This window comes from Triturus cristatus, chromosome 10 (assembly GCF_964204655.1).
Source record: "Triturus cristatus chromosome 10, aTriCri1.1, whole genome shotgun sequence".
Lineage (NCBI taxonomy): Eukaryota > Metazoa > Chordata > Amphibia > Caudata > Salamandridae > Triturus > Triturus cristatus.
In genome coordinates, this window is record NC_140593.1 from 953,205,337 (window position 1) to 953,227,685 (window position 22,349).

Genomic DNA, 22,349 nt, shown 5'->3' on the forward strand with positions numbered 1-22,349 from the left:
GTTGCAGAGATAGCCTATAACAACGCCACTCACAGCTCCACACAGTCATCTCCGTTCTATAGCAACTATGGCCAACATCCCAGGTTCTTGCCATTTCTACATCCGTTCAGAGAGGACAGGATTCCCGCCACAGCGGACAGGGTGGCACACATAAAAGACACGTTGATGCGCTCAAGGGCTGTCCTAATAGAGGCCAAGAGAAGATACAAGGTTGCGGCAGATAGGAAGAGAAGGCCCGGGCCACTGTACCGCACTGGAGACTACGTCTGGATATCCACAAGAAACATGAGGTTTCGAAAGAACAGTGTGTTCCATCCCAAGTACATGGGCCCCTATCGAATTACCAAGTGTATGGGTCCCGTGAACGTGAAGGTGTGCTTGCCCCAGTCATTGCGGATACACCCTGTCTTTCATGTATCATTGCTCAAACCAGCACCCTCCAAGCCGTCTGGGACACCTAGGCCGGTATGCGTGGAGTCGGAGGTGGAGTATGAAGTGTCGGGCATACGGGCGTCCAAATGGCGCAGGGGGAAGCTGTGGTACCTGGTTGCGTGGAAAGGCTATGGCCCGGAGGAGCATTCATGGGAACCGGCTGAAGGGGTTCATGCTCCGCGCTTGGTCTCCTTGTTCCATCGGCGTTTTCCTGCCAGCGCTGGACCCGTGGGGAGCCGCTGAGAGGGAGGATGTACTGTCAAGAATTCCTGTCATACAAGGGAAACACGCCCTTATGTAAACAGGAGAGCTGTTACATAACTCAAGGGAAACACGCCCTTATGTAAACAGGAGAGCTGTTACATAACTCAAGGGAAACACGCCCTTATGTAAACAGGAGAGCTGTTACATAACTCAAGGGAAACACGCCCTTATGTAAACAGGAGAGCTGTTACATAACTCAAGGAAAACACGCCCTATAAAGGGAGGAACCGGGAGGTACAAGGCTGTCGGATATTGTGTTTACACCGACGTACCTGCTTCGTGAAGAGCAGTGTTCCGGAGTGGTGCTCCAGTAAGGCAAGAACGGAGGTAGGTCGAGTCGTTACTCCCTGGGCCGTGTCTTGCCCCATCGTCACCTGTGAAGGACCCGGAAGCTCTACCGGTCAACCATTGAGCTTCGCTTTTTGACTCGGCTGAGTCCAAGCGCAGTGGCGCTTTTGCTGGTTGGAGTCGTAACTCCCAGCCCGACCAGAGACACAGGGACTGCCAGCTGTAACGCACACCAGGAGGTGTTTGCCGCGTTACAGACTCGGAAGTCCACAGGATCGATCGAGCGGCTGCTCTCGGTTCAGTCTTCTTGCTTGTGATTGGGGTATCGGTGACGCATCACCAGGAGGTGACTCCGCGTCCCGGTGCAGTCTGAGGAAGAGGTTGAGCGGCTGCTCCCTTCAGGTAGAGACCCCGGCTGGGTGTTTCCCTGACTCCTCGATTCTCCCCAACACTCTTCGTGCCCCTCACAGCCTACCGATTGGCATTGTCGGCCATTTCATTTCTGCCCTCTGTTGGCATACGCCGGGATCGGCGTATATGCAGAGGACGGTTAGGACCATCCGTGCTGTGGGCTGGTAACGTACTTAGCCTGGAGGATTCCAGTGACTATAACTTTTGTTTGTTCTTTGTATTTTATTTGCCTTCATTAAAAGAACTAACCCTTCACAAGTGGTTGCGTCCTCATTGTCGTGTCTGTTAAACGATCCTGAGACGTTCAGGGCGTTACAACACTAACAGACTACAGTACAACAAGAGCGCAAATCATACCATGCCTCTCAGCCAATGGAACAAAAAAGGTTTATGGTACTAGCTCTTCATTCGTGGTCCTCCATTCTAAATTCAGCATATTCCAACTCCAGCCTCACCGTTCCACATGGATTACCTTTATGCTGTTCATCAAACATCCTTATTTTCATCATCTTTTCCTTCCATCGAAAGTAGAGTTTGAGTGCAATAAAGTTAGTGTAAAATTGTATTGGACAAGAAATTGTCAAGGATATCGAGCATATTAGAAAACTCAAACTGTAGTCTACAATAAAAAGTATCAACAAATCTGATACGTTTCTGTAAATCTGCCACTAAAGTGCAAATTTGTTTCTTTGTTATTTAAAAAACGTGTGCTCTAAGTTGTTTTATTTACTGAAACAATGATCTAAGTTTTAATATAAAAAAATCTATTTGGGTAACTCGTTTTATGCTAAAATATTACACCAGAATTTCATTTTATCATTGCAGCACCACTTCCTGTCTTCACCAAGGAGCTACAGAACCTGGAACTTGAGGAAGAGACCACAGCTCTTCTACAGTGTGAGCTGTCCCTTCCCGGAGTCCCAGTGCAGTGGAAGAAGGACTCGCTGCCAATCTCTCCAAGTCTGAAGTATGAAATTGTTCATGTTGGGGTAGTCCACACTTTGCATATTCATAACCTAAAGCCAGAAGACTCTGGAGAGTACACCTGTGACAATGGTCATCAGCAGACCAGAGCAGTGTTAACTGTCACTGGTAAGTCATGTAGTTTCTTGCATGCCTGCAGAAAATTCTCTGATTGTTAGGCTGCCAGATTGCATACTTTACTGAATAAGTTAGGCATCTATGTCTTTTTAATATCAGCTTTAATGGTTTCTGTCTCTTTTTAAATTTAAACTAATTTGAATGTTCAATCAATAACTGTCAGTTAATCTGTTAAATACATTTTAGAATCCCTTCAGCAGTGTGTTTCCATTGAGTTACAGTCCTTTTTGCACAGCACACAAATCTGTACTCTCCGATTTAGAAAACTGGTGACATTTTGCCAGCGAAATACTTTAAATTTCTTCTTTATACGGACAATGTTATTTTGTGTCAAGTCTTCCATTCTCACACAAAATGTACCACCTATATTAGTTTCATATAGGTGTAAGGTTAGACGGGCAGAGAATGCCCACAAAGGTGCAGTTCTTTTGGGGGGGGGGTTTCATCTCCATTGCATGGGCAAATCACCTAAAGCTATTCTCAGAACTTCCATAACTTGTCAAGTAGGACTGCTGAAAACTCTATTTTCTTGTCAGAACTTCTATTGTTGTGATATTTCAGCTCGCAAATATGCACTGATATACTGTATTTGTGAAATAATGTCAAACAGGGTTCTGATTTTTTTCCTTGTGTAAGTGTGACTTATGCAAGGAAAAAGTTGTAATGTTTGCTCATAAAAGCTTGAAACAATGGGTGCATGTACCCTTCTTGGATACAAACCTATGTTATGAAGGTTGCCATTAGGTCCACCTAGAAGGGATTCACCCCTCCAGCTACCTTACACATGAATAAAGGGGCTAATTATGATGTCAGGCAGACTTGCATCTGCCCGACACTGTTTCGGTCTGGAACCCACCAACCATATTTAGTGCGGTCGTAATCATCCATTTCCCAATGACAGTTTGTGCAGTGAGCAGAAAAGCCCTGCAGCACAACCTGCCATTGGAAAATGGATGTTTTCAAACATCCCTACACTGTGTGGCAGGCACCATGCAGTATCTGCCACATGCTGCAGGAATGTTTAGGGGGCCACCATAGGAGCCCCCCAAGCCCTATAACGGAAGACAGTTTCCGACAGCCTTTCCATGTCGGAAAGGCTGATGTGAAAAGGCTGTCGGAAAGTGCCACCATAATCTCGATGGTGGATCCGAGGCTAGCTCCGCCTTCGTTAGGGGATTATAGTGGCTTCAGACGCTCCGAGGGGCTCACGCATCAGAATCCCCCCCAGGTTTTACTCTGACCTCCATCATCCTAATACTGCGGTTGGACTGAATCCTACGATGTCAGGCGAAAGCCTCTGACAGCTGGTCGGAGGCTTTCTCCCTATATTGCAGTTGGGCTCATAGTGATGACAAATGAGTGAATCATGTTAATTGTGAAATATTGTTCTAGATAAGAGGCGGCTTACATGCCTCCCCAGTCCCAGAAGGCACAGACTTATATTGTGATAGCAATAAGGTGGACAAGATCAAGGAAGGGCCCCAGGGAAGGCCAACGGTGTGGGAAAGAGAGAGGTTTTTATGGCTTTTCTGTATTCTAGGTAATTGTTAAGCCCACAAATGTGGGCGAGTAGTGTGTTCCAAAGGATGGCCGCTCTGTTCCGGAAAGAGCGACCTCCAGCGTGAACCCTCCTAACCCGGGGAACCACCACCAGGTGTTGTTCCATGGAACGGAGCTGGCGGGGGGGAACATAAGGTAGAAACCGGTTGGCCAAAATACAAGGAGAGGCAGATTTCAGGACTTGGAAGGCTATACAAAGAGCCTTGAACTCAATCCGCCTGACCACAGGCAGCCAGTGGAGACAGCGGATGGCTTTTTTGTCACAGAGCAGGCTCTCTGAAAACCGAGGAGAGATCTTGCGGCCGCATTTTTTACCTTCTGCAGCCTATGTATTTCTGTCTTGTGTGCTCCCAAATACAGTGATCTGAAAGAAACACGTTAGTTAGATTCCTCACCTTAGAATATCCCCAGGCGTCAGACTGGATCCGGAAGATTTTTCGTCAGCAATACCCCTTGCGCATCGCTAGGCGTCGTCTGCGGCTCCGCGTCCGTCGTCGGCGTCGTGCGCCGGGATGACGTCGTCGGAGTACTTAGACGCCGCCCTCGCGCGCTGACGTCAGTTCTTCTTTTTTCCGCGCCAGTAAGCGCAGATCCGGGAGAGCTACCCCTTTAGTCAATTTTTGACTAACTTTTTTGATCCTTTTTGATCGTTTCTCGACACCGGTGCCGGTAGGATGCCTGGGTTTAAAGCCTGTACGGACTGTAACCGATTGATGTCGGTTACGGACCATCACCGCCGGTGTCTTTACTGCTTGGGCCTCGATCACGACGCGGAGTCTTGTTCGGACTGCAAGGCCCTGACCTCGAAGGCTAGACGGGAGCGGTCCCGTAAGCTTCTCGAGATTCGCCACTCGGCTCCGCGCGCCTCTCAATCCCGGTCCAGGAGGAGGTCCAAGGATCGGTCGCGGAGCCGCAGCCGACGTCACCATCGGTGGTCGGGATCCAAGTCTTCGGGTAAGTCGAAGCATTCCAAGAAGTCCAAGAGGCGACATCGCTCTTCGGACTCCCCTCGCCGGTCGCGCGACTCGGTCGAGGGTCAGGGTGGCTCCACCCCCGCGGCTCCGGCGGAGCCGCAGGCACCGCGCACGTCCCCATACCCTCCGGTCCCTGGGACTGACGCGACGCCGGTGGAAGTCAGTGCCTTCCTCTCGGCCATGAGGAAGCTGGCTCCGCCGTCGGCACCCGCTGGTGCGCCTTCGGGCCCCGCGGACCCGACTGGGCTGCCTTGCCTGCCGGTGGCTCCGGCCCCGGCGGCGTTGACGGCTCCGGCCTCGACGCCGCAAGCGCCCGAGGGATCCGTTCTCGAGTCCCCGTCGACGCCGGTCAACCTTGTCACGCCTCCTCCGCCGGCGTCGACTCCGGTTCCACCCCCGACGCCGACTCCGCTCGACGTCGTGCCTCAGTTCAGTCCCGCTCCGGGCCCGGCGCCGGTCCGGCGTCGATGGACGCCGCGTTCGGCGCCGCTAGAGACACATTTTGTCTACCGCCCGGCTCCGTTACTTTCTCCTCTACACCAGGAGTCGGATGATGGGGACTACTGGGAGGGATCCGAGGATCCTATGGCCACTCAGGCCCAACTGTCCCAGGACTGGGCAGATGAACTGGGGGAGGCCAGTGGTCTGGATACCTCGCCAGACACTAGATTCATCTCTCCTCCGACTGTGGCTTCGGAGGAGGGTGCTGCTTTCTCCGTGGTGCTGCGCAAGGCGGCCGCAGCCCTTGGGCTCGAGCTACCTGCCGTGGCGGTGAGGACGAACGTCCTCACTGAGGTGCTTCAGTCTGCAGCAAGCTCCACTGAGCCTCTGCTGCCATTCAATGAGGCCCTCACTGACGTTCTACAGGGCACCTGGTCCAAGCCCTCCACAGTTCCTCCTGTGGACAGGAACGTCGCCAGGCGCCACCGCCCTGCTCCGGGCGACCCCAGTTTTCTGTCACAACACCCTACCCCTGAGAGCCTGGTTATCCAGGCCTCCACCTCCCAATCCTCTTTCCCGACCGCCCCGCCGGACCGGGATTCCAAGAGACTGGAGCAGTTTGGCAAGAAACTGTTCTCTTCCCTTAGTTTGGGCCTGCGGTCTTTGAACACCGCTTGTCTCTTGGACCGTTATTCCCACTCTCTGTGGGATGCGGTGGAGGACGCGCTGCCCCTGTGTCCGGAGGAGGTCCGGACACGACTTACCCAGGCTCTGGCCGATGGGAGGGATGCCGCGCGACATGCCATAAGATGTGGGCTTGACACCACGGACTCGCTGGGTAGGGCGATTTCTACCTCAGTGGCGCTTAGACGTCACGCCTGGCTGCGGTCCACGTCATTTTCGGGTGATGTCCAGAGCTCTCTCATGGACATGCCCTTTGATGGCACTCGCCTTTTTGGCGAGAAAGCGGACAGTGCGCTGAATCGCTTTAAGGACTCCCGGGCTACGGCCAAGTCCTTGGGCCTCTCGGCCCCGCGGTCGCACACTTCCGCCTTTCGCCCCTTTCGTGGCCAAGGAAGGGGTGCCTCCTCAAGTACGCCTAGCCACCAGCCGCAGAATCAACCTGCGCGCGGTCGCGGACGTGGTTTCCGCCGAGGCGGTTCTGGAGGACGACGAGGTCAGTCCACATCCACCCCGGCAGCATCCGCCTCAAAACCTTCCTAGTCCGAGCTTTCAGGCCCATTCCACGCCAGTGGGCGGCAGAGTTCGCCATCACCTGCTCCACTGGCGGTCCATCACATCGGACAGGTGGGTGCTGCAAATCGTCCGAAGGGGCTACTCCCTCCCCTTCGAGACGACCCCTCCAGCCATGCCACCGCAGCACCACCGTATCTCGGGGGATCATTTGAATCTTCTCCACGAGGAAGTTTCGGCCCTCTTGGCCAAGGGGGCCGTCGAGCGCGTTCCGAGCCCAGAAGTAGGTCGTGGTTGTTATTCCCACTACTTTCTGGTTCCCAAGAAGGGCAAAGGGGGCCTACGCCCTATCTTGGACCTCCGGAACGTCAATGCCTTCCTCCGGAAGGAAAGGTTCAAGATGTTGACCTTGGCTCAGGTTCTAGCTGCCCTAGACCCCGGAGACTGGATGGTAGCGTTGGACTTGCAGGACGCATATTTCCACATCCCCGTCCTGCCGGCCCACCGGCGTTACCTGCGGTTCACGGTGGGCCCAGAGCACTTTCAGTTTACCGTGCTCCGCTTCGGTCTCACCAGTGCCCCTCGGGTGTTCACGAAAGTGATGGCGGTGGTCGCAGCTCATCTGCGCAGATCAGGGGTTCCAGTCTTCCCCTATCTCGACGACTGGTTGTTGAAGGCGGGCTCGCCCCAGGCAGTCGTCTCCCACCTCCAGACTACGGCGGATCTCCTGCATTTGCTGGGGTTTTCCATCAACGTGCCGAAGTCACACCTGAGTCCCTCTCAGAAGCTCCTCTTCATCGGAGCGGTTCTAGATTCGGCGCAGTTCCGGGTCTATCCACCGGAACAGCGGGTCCGGGATATTCAGGCCCTGATTCCCATCTTTCGGCCTCTATCCTGGGTTTCGGTCAGGCTAGTGTTGCGGCTTCTGGGGCTGATGGCCTCCTGCATCCTACTAGTGCATCACGCCAGGCGGCGCATGCGGGCTCTGCAGTGGGACCTGAAGTTTCAGTGGGCCCAGCATCACGGCAACCTGTCCGACCATGTCTTGATCTCGGAGGGCACTGCACAGCAGTTGCAGTGGTGGCTCACGGACCGCGATTGGGTCATGGGCAGAAGCCTCTCCCTTCCCCAACCGGAGCATGTCGTAGTGACGGATGCGTCCCTCCTGGGATGGGGTGGCCATATGGGAGAGGCGGAGATCAGAGGCCTCTGGTCTCCGGCGGAGTCTCGTCTCCACATCAACCTGTTGGAGTTGAGAGCGATCCGGCTTGCACTGAAAGCCTTCCTTCCCTCTGTCAGGGGCAGTGTCGTGCAGGTGTTCACGGACAACACCACCGCCATGTGGTATTGCAACAAACAGGGCGGGGTGGGGTCGTGGACCCTTTGTCAGGCGGCTCTGCGCCTCTGGACGTGGCTGGAACACCAGGGCGTCACCCTAGTGGTTCAACATCTGGCGGGCTCTCTGAACGCCAGAGCAGACGAACTCAGCCGCCGGTGCATGATGGATCACGAATGGCGTCTGAACTCCGAAGTGGCGCAAGGTCTCTTTCAGCAGTGGGGAGAGCCTTGGTTAGATCTATTCGCCACCGAAGAGAACGCGCAATGTCAGCAGTTCTGCGCGTTGGAATTTCCAAGGCGGCACTCGCTCGGCGACGCTTTTCGTCACGAGTGGAGTTGCGGTCTGTTGTACGCCTTTCCGCCTATACCACTTCTGCCCAGAGTGCTGAAGAAGATCAAGCGCGACCGGGCCCAAGTCATCTTGGTGGCTCCGGACTGGGCACGAAGGTACTGGTATCCCGAGCTACTCAGTATGTTGACCGATCCTCCGATATGACTGCCCCTTCGGGAGGATCTTCTGTCGCAGCAGCAGGGGACGGTCCTCCACCCGAACCTGTCCAGCCTCCACCTCCATGCGTGGAGATTGAGCGGCGGCAGTTGATGCCATTTGACTTGCCTCCTGAAGTCTGTGATATCATTCTGGCAGCCAGGCGTCCCTCCACAAAGACGGTATACGCCTGCCGGTGGAACAAATTTGTGGCATGGTGCACAGCAAAGGCTGTGGATCCCCTTTCCGCCCCTCTTTCTGAGGTTCTCCTCTTTCTTCTTTCTTTGGCCCGGCAGGGCTCTGCCCTGGGCACCCTGAAAGGTTATCTTGCTGCCATCTCTGCTTTCTTGTGGCTTCCTGATCAGCCTTCTCTTTTCAAGTCCCCTGTAGTTACATGCTTTCTAAAGGGCATTACTCACACGTTCCCTCCTGTTCCGTTTGTAATGCCTCAGTGGGACTTGAATCTTGTCTTGACATTCCTGATGTGCGCTCCCTTCGAGCCTCTTCACAATTGTCCCCTTCGTCTTCTGACTCTTAAGACTGCTTTTCTGGTAGCCATCACCTCGGCTAGACGGGTGAGTGAGCTCCAGGCTTTATCTTCAAAGCCTCCTTTTCTGTCTGTTCATCCGGACAAGGTTGTCCTTCAGCCTCGTCCCTCCTTTCTTCCGAAAGTGGTGACTCCATTTCATCTTGGGCAGTCTGTCACCTTGCCCACCTTCTTTCCGCCTCCGCATCCTTCCAAAGAGGAAGAGAGGCTCCACCGTCTGGACCCAAAACGTGCGCTCTCCTTTTATTTGGACCGCACAAAGCAGTTCCGGGTGGACGACCAACTTTTCGTTGGATACGTGGGTGCGAAGAAGGGGAAAGCGGTGCACAAACGGACCATCTCTCGGTGGGTCGTTTTGTGCATCAAAATTTGTTATTCCTTGGCAAAAAAGGACCCTCCTGCTGGGCTACGCGCCCATTCTACTCGGGCCACTGCGGCTACTACTGCTTTGGGTCGGGGTGTCCCTTTGCAGGACATCTGTCAGGCGGCAACGTGGGCTTCGCTACACACGTTTGCCAGGCATTATTGCCTTGACAGCCAAGTCCGGAGGGATGGCTTCTTTGGCCGTTCTGTACTCCAGGACTTTCTGGTGTGATCTTGGTTCGCAGACCCACCACCGGGGATGGTATTGCTTGGGTATCTATTCTAAGGTGAGGAATCTAACTAACGTGTTTCTTTCAGATGAACAAGTTACTTACCTTCGGTAACGATGTATCTGTAAGAAACATTAGTTAGTTAGATTCCTCACCGACCCACCCATCCTCCCCATTCTGCGAACTGACATCTAGGGTTAAGGTTATCCTTTTCAGGCCCCTAGATTACTCCGACGACGTCATCCCGGCGCACGACGCCGACGACAGACGCGGAGCCGCAGACGACGCCTAGCGACGCGCAAGGGGTATTGCTGACGAAAAATCTTCCGGATCCAGTCTGACGCCTGGGGATATTCTAAGGTGAGGAATCTAACTAACTAATGTTTCTTAAAGATACATCGTTACCGAAGGTAAGTAACTTGTTCAACTGGCATAATCAAGTCTAGACATAATCAAGGCCTGAATGATGATCTGCCTGGTAGGGGCATCAAAGAAGCCCACGATGGGTTTGAGCCCTCGCAGCAGCCCGAAACAGGTTCCAGCCACCTTTTTAGTTTGGGTCTGGAAGCTGAGGGATGTATCCATCCAAACCCTTAAGTTCTTCACTGCCTGCTTGGGGGAGGGGGCAATGCCTAGGCTCTTGTTGAGCGCAAGCGGGGAAAAAACTCAGCTGCACTATGCGGAGCGGAGTTTTCTGCACTCTGTGAGCTCCGCAGAGCTTGGAGTGCCGAAAACTCTGCAAATGGAGTGGAGTTCACCGTCCAGGCTTAATTGTGAGTCATAAATCACCACAGTCCTGATATCTACATCCCCTATGAAAGATGGTGGATTTCCAAGCCAACCAGCCCACAATCCAAAGTTGTTCATCATTCTGAGGTACCTGACAAAACAGAGGCTGATCATACTCAAGCATTGTGCAGTTAGAACTTCTGGATTTCAAGCACACTTAATCACCAAGAGAAACACAGGGCCTAATTTACAAATTGCATTTTATAGTATATTTTGTAGTACTACAAAGTTTACTATGTAGCGTTTTTACAAACTGCACTTTTGCAGTAGCTTAGGCTTTTGAATAAGTGTATTACATTTCGGTATTCACAAACTGCACTTTTGTACTAACTTAAGCTTTGTAGTAAGTCCACCACTACACATAGCCAACCACTGGTATTCAAAAACCCTCCGATATAAAATAATCGAGGTAGGGACTTACTAAAAAAGTGTAAGTTACTTCAAAAGTGCAGTTTGTGAATACTGAAAAGTAGTAAACTTACTCAAAAGTTTAAACTTACTTAAATGTGAAAGTTACCTTTGTGAATCAGGCTCTGTGCACAGTTTAACAATCCTTCTCTGCTTATATGTTGAAAATCTGACACTCAGTACTGCTGTCCCTTGGCTCTAACCCTTGATCATTTACAATTTAAGAATGTACTCAAACCCTATATTGAGGAATATTTACACAATTAATATTACATTGAAGTATCCTCTATCTTTGAGAGCACAATCTTAGAGGAAGATTCTCCAAGTCCTAGTTGAAAAGTAAGGACTGACTCAGATGCACAAAATATTGTAACATATTGATGTACCTTTGAGAATTGTCTCAATCTTGGATGTGAGCAATTAACACTATTAACAGGTGAGACATGCAGAGATTCTGAAAGATAAGCCAATTCAATAGTTAGTTTGATTTTACATTTCTTTCCACATTTCAATTTATTTTGCCCTGGCATGACATTAGGGCCCCCAACCACATAGTGAAAAATAGTACATCACTTGGACTACTTTCTTTTCAACTTGTGCCCACCACAGTCCACAACTCTCGAAAATGTTTGGACTTTGTAGGGGTACAACAGATTTACGAAGCAGGCTCTTTGCCACTTTTCTACGGTTCCCCTTCTTACTTACAGACATTATGGGCTTGATTTACAAATGGAAGTTACACTTTGGAGTAAGTTTACACTGTGAAGTAACCTTACTGCTTCTGGTATTTACAAACTGAGTATAAACCTGCTGCAAAAGTGTAAGGTACATGTATTTTTATATATGTAAGCATGCATACATTTAAAACTTTTAGCAAACACTCAAGCGCATAGTTTTGTAAGTCATACACAATATACCCTTGCCCTTGTTATTATTTTTCAAGGTCTAAGTTTGACTTGGGTGCTTGTTAGTCAGTCTCTTTTTGCCTAAAGATACAGTGCTTGTTGGATCAATCCACAATTGTGTACAGCCTTTTGACACTCGAAAGACTATGTTCAGGCTCAACAGAACTGTTATATAAATATCAGCATCTCCTGCTACTACTGCACCAATGAACATTCATAATACAGATATTACCTTTTCTGTATTGTGTGCAGCCTTGCCAGCGCTCTTTGTAAGAAGACTGCAGAATCAAGGCATGGAGGCAGGATCTATGGTCACCTTGCGTGCAGAGCTCAGTAAATCCGATGTCCCGGTGCAGTGGAGGAAGGGGCCTAACAGAATTTATCCAAGCGATAAGTATGAGATGAGCCAGGTGGGGACAAATGTTGAGCTGGTTATTCATGATGCACAGCCAGAAGATTCAGGTGAATACACATGTGACTCCGGAGAGGACCAAACCTCTGCTTCCATACAAGTCATGGGTGAGTGCAATGTATTTTTATTTCTTTTATTGAAATGGCCCATAATCCCTAAATATACTAAGACTAGGATTGCTTTTTTTATTCTTTGAATGTTATCGGCGTGACTTGTTGACTGGCCACTTACTGAAGCACAGCAATTAAACCATGCCCATAAATGGCCCTATGTACCAGGCAATTAACCAATCGCTTAATGGTATTCATGGATTTGTGCGTGGATTATTTAAGTTATTGTATTGTAATTGCACAACAACTCTTAAAATATTTTCATTTCTGATGGCTAAATCTATATGGAGATTTTTCTCATCTTGAATCTCCTCTAGACACCAAACTGGATGCAGAAAGGTTGAACACGTGGTACCATATCTCAGACTCAATCATGGAATCCTCCCTGGACAGGATGTCACTGAGACATATTTGGCGCCACCCTTGCCTGGCAATGAGGATCGGAAGTTGCAGTTGTTAGGATGTTTTTTCTTATGAAATGTAACTTGTTTGCAGTGAGTTTTCAGTACATCTTCCCTGAAGATTTCAGGATTCAAATAGTGTCACTCTAGGCTGAGATAGTTGACACTCTCTGACCCCCACAATGTCTGTCTCTGGGGGTTGAGGCCCCAACATAAATCTAGGTCATGCATAAAGTGTGGGAACATGTACACCAGGGCCATCAAGGAGAGGGTGCAGAAGCTATTCATGTCTGTGTTCTGCAACAAACTCTGGGCCAGCCGCAGCTTCAGGTCCTGCTCCAGATCTCACTTCAGTTAGCCTTCAAAATTTAAGTCTTAGAAGGGACCACATCAAAGGACAAGTGATCCTGTAAAAAGTAGAAGACGTTCCACAAGACAGATTTTTCTGCCGCTCAGCTTTGATAGGGCGATCTTTCGATCAGTGGCATGGTTCCCCAACTCTCGCCTCAAAATCATCCTCATAGGCTGTGTTGGTGGAGATGCATCCGGTGCTGCTCCCTGCTCCAGCTGAAGTATGCAAAAAAGAGATAGATAGAATGCCCAAATTAATCTAAACCACTGGTAATTACTTGGGTCGTATCCCAGTCACTGATTATTTTGCATACCATGCTATTTCAGTTTAGACCCAGCAAAAAGCTAATCAGTCTTGAACCTGCTCCAATTGAAATAGTCTAGGCCGAAACTCCGGACTAGGTCTTCACTGAAATGGAACACAAACAACACAAGAGTGCTGCAGCATCAAATCCAGGGCCAGAGCACCCTTACTCCTTTACTGAGGTTTTTGGCATCTTGCACCGACCCTGCTCAGATTGTGGCTTTTACTAAGGCTATGTTAGCCTTCTTTTGTTCTTTTTTGGATCCCCTTGTTGCGCCTTCGGATAACGAGGAGTCTTTGAGGCCTCTGACCAGGCTTCTGCAGGCAGGTTCATTCACAGCACCTGTTGACCCGATTATGATTTATTCTAATACTGTTCTGGTACTGGTAGATCCTCATTGACCGCCAGAGTTCTCATTATTGGCTCCACCATCACTGTCAGTGCCGCATACATCTTCGCTGCCTCCAATGCTGACTTTGGATCCGTTACAAAAAGTGCCTAATTTACAAATGCAAAAAACATTTTAATCCGATCTTGGGGTAATGCCTAGCAATTGGTTGAGGAAGAACTCCCCTGTAGACTCTTGCCTTGTGCTAAATATTTTACTTATGTTAGGAACTCCTTAGTGCACAATCTGACCGCATCCAGAAACTAGACATGGAATAACTTGTTACTAGGAGTGAGGCGGGCAATTTTCTCCCTCCTATTGGCATTGATGCAGATGACTATTTGGCACTGTAGGATGACTGTGGCTTGGATACTACCCCAGGGCTGGATTTTGAGATCTCTTCAGGACCTCATACTGAGGAGGTCACCTCATTTATTTCCGTCTTGCCCAAGGCACCTTCACCATCACCTCCGAGACCATTTTGGTGAAGTGATACATGATGGGCATTATGCAACTAATGTATTCTTTCTTTCTTTCTTTAGCTTTATTCGATTTATCAATAAATCATAAAAGCATACAAATACAATTTATGCAGACAATTTAAGAACAGTTTTCATATGAACAAAGTTACAAAAATGGATAAAACATTACTCCAAATGTTAAAATCTACAGCAGTCATTTGGATGAGGGGCCTCGTTTTACACTAATCAGTCAATATTAACATGTGTTAGTTAACTCATTGAGTTTCTAAATTTCATCACTGACATTAAGAAGCGAGAAACAGCAAAGATGACATCCACATCTTCTAAAAGCAAAAATTTTAAATATGCAGGTTTACATGTTCTTATCCCCCAGCGTTTAAGTAAGGGTAGAAGAAATAATTTCCTCGGGCTGGTATACAGATTACAAAAGAACATGATGTGAATGTTACTTTGTGTTGAATGGTCGTCGCATGGACATATTAATTTCAATGAGGCCCAGTCATTCTGTTTCGGCAAAGTGACCAAGCGGAAGAAAATCCCTAGGCGCAGCCTAGTTAAAAGCATGCGAGCATAGGGTGCTTTTTCAATCCCAAGGTAAGATTGTAGGCCTTCAGTAGGGGTGATTTGCTGATAGCTCAGGGTTGTGCCTTTAAGTTTCTCAGTGTCCCATCTAGCACTCTCTAAGTGTATAGATAATAGTTTTTTAAGGGCCGGTCTAGTCAAGGTTTGTAGGGTCTCTGGTTCGTCGTAAAATTCAGAGTGTCCAATGTTAGAAAACATCGTTTGTACATATCGCAGCCACTTGACTTTTGCTACACCGTCCAAAGCCATGCAGTCTTTTATGAGATTTCTATTCAATTTGCACTCCTCTGTGGTCCAAATCTTATGCCAGAGCAAACAAGGTGATATTTTTATGATGTCGCTAAGGTATTTGACGCCGGTCTCAATGTGAGTCATAAAAGTCGACGTGGTTTTGGACACACCTAGTAAGTAACAGATGAAAATATTCTCGCAAGTTTGTAATGAGGACACATTCTCGAAACCCCAGAGACCTGCGCCATATGTGGCCGTAGCTATACACTTTGCCCGGTAGATCTGTAACATTTCTTGAATGGGTTTACCCCCAATTTTGGCTGCAAAGGTTCTTAAAGCACCTATGGCACGGCTAAAGGCGAGTTTCCTAGCTGACACTGCGTGTTTCCACCTTCCCCACCTGTCAAACATAATGCCCAAATAGCAAAAAGTGTCTGTGATGGCAATCTTTTGCTGATCTAAATATATTGAGCATGATGGTCTGTTGTTCTTTTGGGAGCAGGGCATGGAGAAAGTTTTGGAAATGTTCACCTTTAAATTTCTTTTACCCATGTAGGATGAAAATTCATTTACTGCTCTCTGCAAACCTACTTTTGTCCTAGACATAATTGCCGCGTCATCGGCATATAAAAGAATGGGTACAGGCCTACCATTAACATCCGGATAATCGCTTGACAGATTTATTAAGCTTTCAGCGATAGAGTTTATGTAAAATGTGAAAAGCAAGGGCGCAAGTATGCAGCCTTGCCTCACCCCTCTGTTTATGGCAAATTTTTGTGAACATTGCCCCTGGGTCCCAAATCTTACTCTGGCCCCCGCTTCTCTATATAGTTCTTTGATAAATGTGAGGATAGCTGAGTCCACCCCGATGTCTTCCAGTGTCGACCAGAGCATCGCATGGTCCACGCAATCGAATGCGGAGCTGAGGTCGACAAAGGTAACAAATAGGTCCCCTTTTTTGGCCTGCGTATATTTAGAGACTAATAGGGACAAGTTTAGGGATTGCTCCAATGTCCCTAGTCCCTTTCGGAACCCATATTGGAACTCCGAGATAACCTTCTTCTCTTCTTCCCAGTGTTGTATCCTCTTAAGGACAATCCTGCCAGCAACTTTCATGAGTCCGTCCAATAGCGATATTGGACGGTAACAAGCCGGGTCCTCCCTATTCCCTTTTTTAAATATGGGGACTACGATTGCGTCTGACCAGGTGGTAATAAAACCGCATTTATTTCCCATATTTAATACATTGGTTAACAAGGGAACCCAGAAGTCCGGTTCTGATTTATAGAGATCCACTGGGGTGTGGTCAGGGCCGGGGGCTTTACCTAAAGGACTTTCTCTAAGGGCATCTTCCACTTCTAGTGTGGTAAATACCAGTTCAATAGGGTAAGGAGGTGCTGGGGAGACAGTTAGGTGGTTATCCTGAATTATGCTATCTGGGGGTGAATTCACCTTGCATGGGTTCGGGGCATTACCCTGTGTGTTGTTGGAATAAAGATTACCATAATGTTCTACCCAGAGCTCAGCCGTTATAGCCACTTCTACAGAATTATCTCTGTCTTTTGAGTTATAAACAGATCTTATGACTTTCCAGAAGGCATTGCTGTCCTTATTCCTGGCGGCTTCCCCCAAGGCTTCCCAGGCCTCCTGCTTCAGTTTCGCCCTCCGCTGTTTAATTGCCAGCTTATAATCGTATCTCGCTTGACGAATTTGAACTCTATCTTTTGGGTCGGCAGACAAAGCTTTCTTTAAGATTTTCAGTGTAGATGTACATCTAGAGTCAAACCACCCACGAGTATGCCTCCCCTTGTCTTTGCAGTTCCTAGTCAGTGCATTTTTTATATGGCGCTGAATGTTAGAAAAAGCAACCATGATGCTCTTTGGGTCAGTATCTTCCTCTAAGCAGGCAAGTATGTCCGTGGCGCAAGAGGATAGGAAGTTTTGAAAGAAGGATGTTGGGTTCATTTTCTCCCATTTAATTACATACCCATTGGTCTTAGATAGGGTAACCTCAAATGGATATAGAACCCTACTAGGTTTCTTTACTTTGCCCTCCATGAGATTTACCCCGAAGGTGATGGGATAATGATCGCTCATGGGGTCATCCCCAGTTTCCCAGAAGGTTATAAAATCAGGATAGGTGGGTGATATCAAGGCAAAATCGATTGTGGATTTACAACCTCTTCCATTGTACGTTGGGGCAAAGGGAACCGGGGGGGAGCATGCCTGGTTAATAAAGGTGAGGTCAAAGGTAAATGTGACATTGTTAAGAAGAGACCCCATGTTGGTGTGGGAGAAGTGCAGAGGACCGTCCTCCCCGAGATCTGACAGGCCGCACAAACCTAGCTCAGAAGACGGACAGACGGAACAATTGAAGTCACCCACCCACAACATTATGTGATCCCCCGAACCTTGATCTCTCAGTTTGTGAATATGATGGATCATAATATTCAAATTTGATTCCACCTCACTAATTGGCAAATTATTATAAAAATTCACAAGAATCACCTTTTGCGAAGTACCCCATTTAAGTAGTATGATTTGGAAGTACTGATTGGATTGGAAATCGCAAACTTTTACATCCCCTACGTTAGATATGTATGTGCACAAGCCCCCCTTGTTGCGACCCTGGGCTGATGGCACAGCTGGGGAATGGAAGGTTCGGAAGCCCAACATGTGCACTTCCTCTATAAGCCAGGTTTCTTGTAGGCATAGGATGCCATACTTCTGCACAATCTCCAGCCAAGGTTTGTGGGTGATCTTACTACCGAGGCCTGCAACATTCCAAGAAAGGAGAGAGTGCATTGGGTTTCTAATTTCCTGTGGATGATGCCCTGCATTCCCCGTTGTGCCTATCCGAACTTGCAGGTGTGCAAGGTCTGCCTGTAGTTTGACCTGTGCAGTAAGAGGGTGCTGTTCAGGGGGGTTTAGGTCTATCCCAATGTGGCTTGGAACTTGGGGTATGGGCATTAATTTTTCACTCGGGACAGTTTCCGTTAGGGGATTTTGGGCATTGGTAAGGATTGGAGCGACACTAATTCCCAGTCAATCCACCTGATCCAGACATTCAAACCTGTTCATAGTGGGTGCTCCTTCCCACCAGTTGTTAAAGGGTTGCCAACCATCCCCATGTCCTTTCCATCTACGATTGTGGGCTATTGACCAAGCCCCAGGTGGCTCAACAGTCTGTTTTGGAGGATAGAAAAAGGTGAGGGGTCTGGTGACAATAGATTGGTCAGTATCCTGTGGATCCCATATAGTGATATGCTGGGCTGTGTGAGGGTCTGCAAATGAGACCACTATGCAGTCTCCAGGGATGGATTTATGGGTACGACCCACCCATGGCACTCTCCTAACCATTAGAACCCTAGTCCTAACAGTATTGGGGAGCTGTCTATTGATGTTGAGCCAGTGAATCACCTTATTCTTTAGAGACCACTGGGTCTCCATAGAAAGCAGGTCAAGTGGTGGTACACCAGCCAGTATGACGACGTAGGGCCCGGCGTCAGGAGGAAGATCAATGTAGCCCCCACGAAAGTTCTGGCGGCCATGGTACTGGTTGGTTATGCGCGCAGTAGGGGGGATATTAGTCTTATTGGGCTTGTGGGCGGCCTTAGGGATAGGGTTGGGTAAGGTCTGGTTCTCGGGGCCTTTTGCCACTGGTATTGGGATGTTTGGTATTAGGGGAAAGGGAACGATTGGCTTAGAGCGGGGTTTGGGTATTGGGGTTGGCTTTGGTGGGGGTAGGGACAAGACCAGAGGTAGCATTTCAGGGGCAAGGGAACTAACGTTAGTTTCTGGAGCCGGGTGAATACCATCGTCATTCTCCTGAGGAGTACTCTCAGCTATATGAGGATAAGTTGCTTCCAGTTGTTTTAGGCTAAGGGTGGCCAGGGAGACTAAGGTCTTATCCATCTCGAGGAGATTATTCTCGATACGAGAGAGTCTGAGTTCCAGAGGTGACAATAATTGTTTTAATGTACCCCAGACTATCTTAAGAAAATCTTCGTCATCACCCCCCTTGTCTCTATCCCTCCCTGGCTCACTTTGCCCTCCCTCTTTGGGTTTCTCACCATATGTGGGGAGAGGCCCTTGAATAGGGTCAAGGACTACGTTAAGATTGCTGTGTTCCCTGTCCCCCCTATTAGATGGTTAACCAAATTTGGCGCTTGTATGGTCTCCCCAGTGGTGGGTAGTGTTCGCCTATTATTAAAGAACTGCAACCTTGCAATTTTTTCTTTTTTGCGGGCATAAGCAGATCTTGCATTGTTTTTCTTTTTTTAGAGTTGGGCCATCTTTGTTTTTATTTTTTGCTACTGGGGGAGAAAGGTCAGGGGGGTCAGGGCTATCCGACAAGACAATGGCAGTTCCAGGTCCAGTGGGCGCGATTCCCTCGAAAGTTTTGGGGGGCACAGTAGTTAAGGTGGGTATAAACTCTAATGGAAGGGAAAGAGGTGGGGGAGCATGGTGAACATCGGCATGGATTATCAGTGGGGGAGGGCAAGAAGCATGTTGTGGAGATGCAGCAGACGCGATTTTCCCTAGGGAAGATTTTTTAGAGTTAGCAAAGGTCTGGGAAAGCCTACGTGCCGCGTCAAGCTCAACTGACACCCTCTTCTGCATTTTAGTGATTTCAGCATCAATTGCTAGATTAGTTTTAACAAGGAAATCATCCAATGTCCCGCTGGGCTTACTCAGCCCCATTGCAGTTTTACTGCGACTGCCCCGTGTACTCATGATATATTTGAATTGCAGTACCCACAATGTACTTACTGGTGGAAAAGGGACGAGTCAGATAACAAGAACCAAGGGGGGTGGGCCAGGCCAGTCCTCTATGTCCTCGAACGGCCTCAAACGGCCCGCTCTTTGCCCGGTCTTCGCCCCGGCCCTTGCCCCGCGCGCGTCCCGCGTGCGCGTGGCTTTGGCAGATTATCAAGGGGAGTGACAGGAGGGGGCGGGAAGAGGACCAGCTGCGGCCGATCAGCGCCGCTCAGCAGGCTGGTCCTCGCAGTCCCGCCTCTGAGCTTGTGTGTTGCGAGGTGGTTGCAGTAGACGCGTTGGTGCTCCTATGCACAACAGGGGACCAAAAAAAACCAGGACCCTGACACAGTCTTGAGGCTGCGAGCGGCTCCCGCGGAGCGGGGGCCGCGAGGCGGTGAGTTAGCAGCTGGAAAAGAACAGGCAACCGGGACAGCACTCCCAACACAGCCAAAGGACGAACCCAAGCAGCACAGTCTCCGTGAGGTTTTAAACAGGTGGAGGGGGCGGGAAGAGGACCAGCTGCGGCCGATCAGCGCCGCTCAGCAGGCTGGTCCTCGCAGTCCCGCCTCTGAGCTTGTGTGTTGCGAGGTGGTTGCAGTAGACGCGTTGGTGCTCCTATGCACAACAGGGGACCAAAAAAAACCAGGACCCTGACACAGTCTTGAGGCTGCGAGCGGCTCCCGCGGAGCGGGGGCCGCGAGGCGGTGAGTTAGCAGCTGGAAAAGAACAGGCAACCGGGACAGCACTCCCAACACAGCCAAAGGACGAACCCAAGCAGCACAGTCTCCGTGAGGTTTTAAACAGGTGGAGGGGGCGGGAAGAGGACCAGCTGCGGCCGATCAGCGCCGCTCAGCAGGCTGGTCCTCGCAGTCCCGCCTCTGAGCTTGTGTGTTGCGAGGTGGTTGCAGTAGACGCGTTGGTACTCCTATGCACAACAGGGGACCAAAAAAACCAGGACCCTGACACAGTCTTGAGGCTGCGAGCGGCTCCCGCGGAGCGGGGGCCGCGAGGCGGTGAGTTAGCAGCTGGAAAAGAACAGGCAACCGGGACAGCACTCCCAACACAGCCAAAGGACGAACCCAAGCAGCACAGTCTCCGTGAGGTTTTAAACAGGTGGAGGGGGCGGGAAGAGGACCAGCTGCGGCCGATCAGCGCCGCTCAGCAGGCTGGTCCTCGCAGTCCCGCCTCTGAGCTTGTGTGGTGCGAGGTGGTTGCAGTAGACGCGTTGGTGCTCCTATGCACAACAGGGGACCAAAAAAACCAGGACCCTGACACAGTCTTGAGGCTGCGAGCGGCACCCGCGGAGCGGGGGCCGCGAGGCGGTGAGTTAGCAGCTGGAAAAGAACAGGCAACCGGGACAGCACTCCCAACACAGCCAAAGGACGAACCCCTAATAACTAATGTAATAAAGGGGACCCCCTGCCAATATGGATGTTCCAAGGACAGAGATGATAACAATAATGTACAGCAACCCAGGCAACTGAGAAATTACAAACCAGATGTCTATCTAAATTATAGGGCCCCAGAGAAAAGATCTATAGGGTGAAGTCAAAAATGTTTTTATTAACAATCCAGATTTATAAAAATTCATTAATAGGATACAATTTATTCAATTATCATTATGATCTGATTTTTTCCCATTCATAAAGTCAACAGAAAAGTTAGAGGAGCATTTTCATCCTAACTTAAAAACAACATTCGCTTCTTCAATCATACCTCTCACCCATAGAATATCAACCGTGGGTATATAAACCGTACACAAATAGTGTGTGGTACCGAACAAAGAAATTATTAACATTGTTTTGTCACCATTCTAGCAGTAATACATTTCATTGTAATATACTTTTTCAGATTTGATTACAATCTTATTTTTCTTTCTTTGCGATCCATTTATATCAACTGATACTGTGTGCGGATTTAACAGTGGCTTGAATTATCAATCGTCTTGTGTCGTCTATCATACATTCATCAGGAAAGCCATCTTCACACAGGAAAATTGTAGGTCCCTGCAATCATATTGAGTAATCTCTTGAGTCCAATAACTACAAAATATATAATAAACTATCACCAAGTGACCTTTCAACCCATTTGGATCTTAATATGCACGATGGAGAGTAATAACATGCGGGTTGTGTCCCTCCATGCAGAGAAAAATATCCAGCACTGCAGTGCTCATAATGAGGGTAAAACTTATATATATATATCACCCAGTGGCAGTCATTATAGTAAGGATCATGTCTTTTTCCATTTAGTGCCATTCGACGAATCGTCACAAAACTTTCCAAAAAGTGCTAATTTTTGACTAGTTTGCACATAGAAAGTTTCGGGCTGATCTGAGAAAAAGAGAGGGTCCCAAAACCCATTTTGCTCATTCATTTTTCCAAAGTAACTTTTGACACAGATACAGCCAAACGTCTGAAAGGATTTACAGCAAATTTGGCAGAAAGCTAGATCTTGGTCCACAAAGAGTGCTTTTGGTGTAAATCTGTTTAGCAGTTTTTGAACAATGTCCTTACATTGAAAAAAACCCCAAAAGCTATTTTAAATGTAGCAAGACTGCAGGTTCAATGAAAAACACGGAGTTATATTATTGT

The 22,349-nt window shown here is 48.9% G+C and overlaps 1 protein-coding gene across 27 annotated transcripts in view; it reads left to right on the plus strand.

The window, feature by feature from the left end:
- OBSCN (obscurin, cytoskeletal calmodulin and titin-interacting RhoGEF) overlaps positions 1-22,349 on the plus strand; it is a 1,809,553-nt gene that overhangs the window by 640,671 nt on the left and 1,146,533 nt on the right. For all 27 annotated transcript variants that reach the window (XM_085628811.1, XM_085628818.1, XM_085628815.1 and 24 more), the window contains 2 exons: positions 2,221-2,487; positions 11,985-12,251. In XM_085628811.1, coding sequence (XP_085484937.1) covers positions 2,221-2,487; positions 11,985-12,251 — 534 coding nt within the window. The remainder of the gene's footprint in view (positions 1-2,220; positions 2,488-11,984; positions 12,252-22,349) is intronic.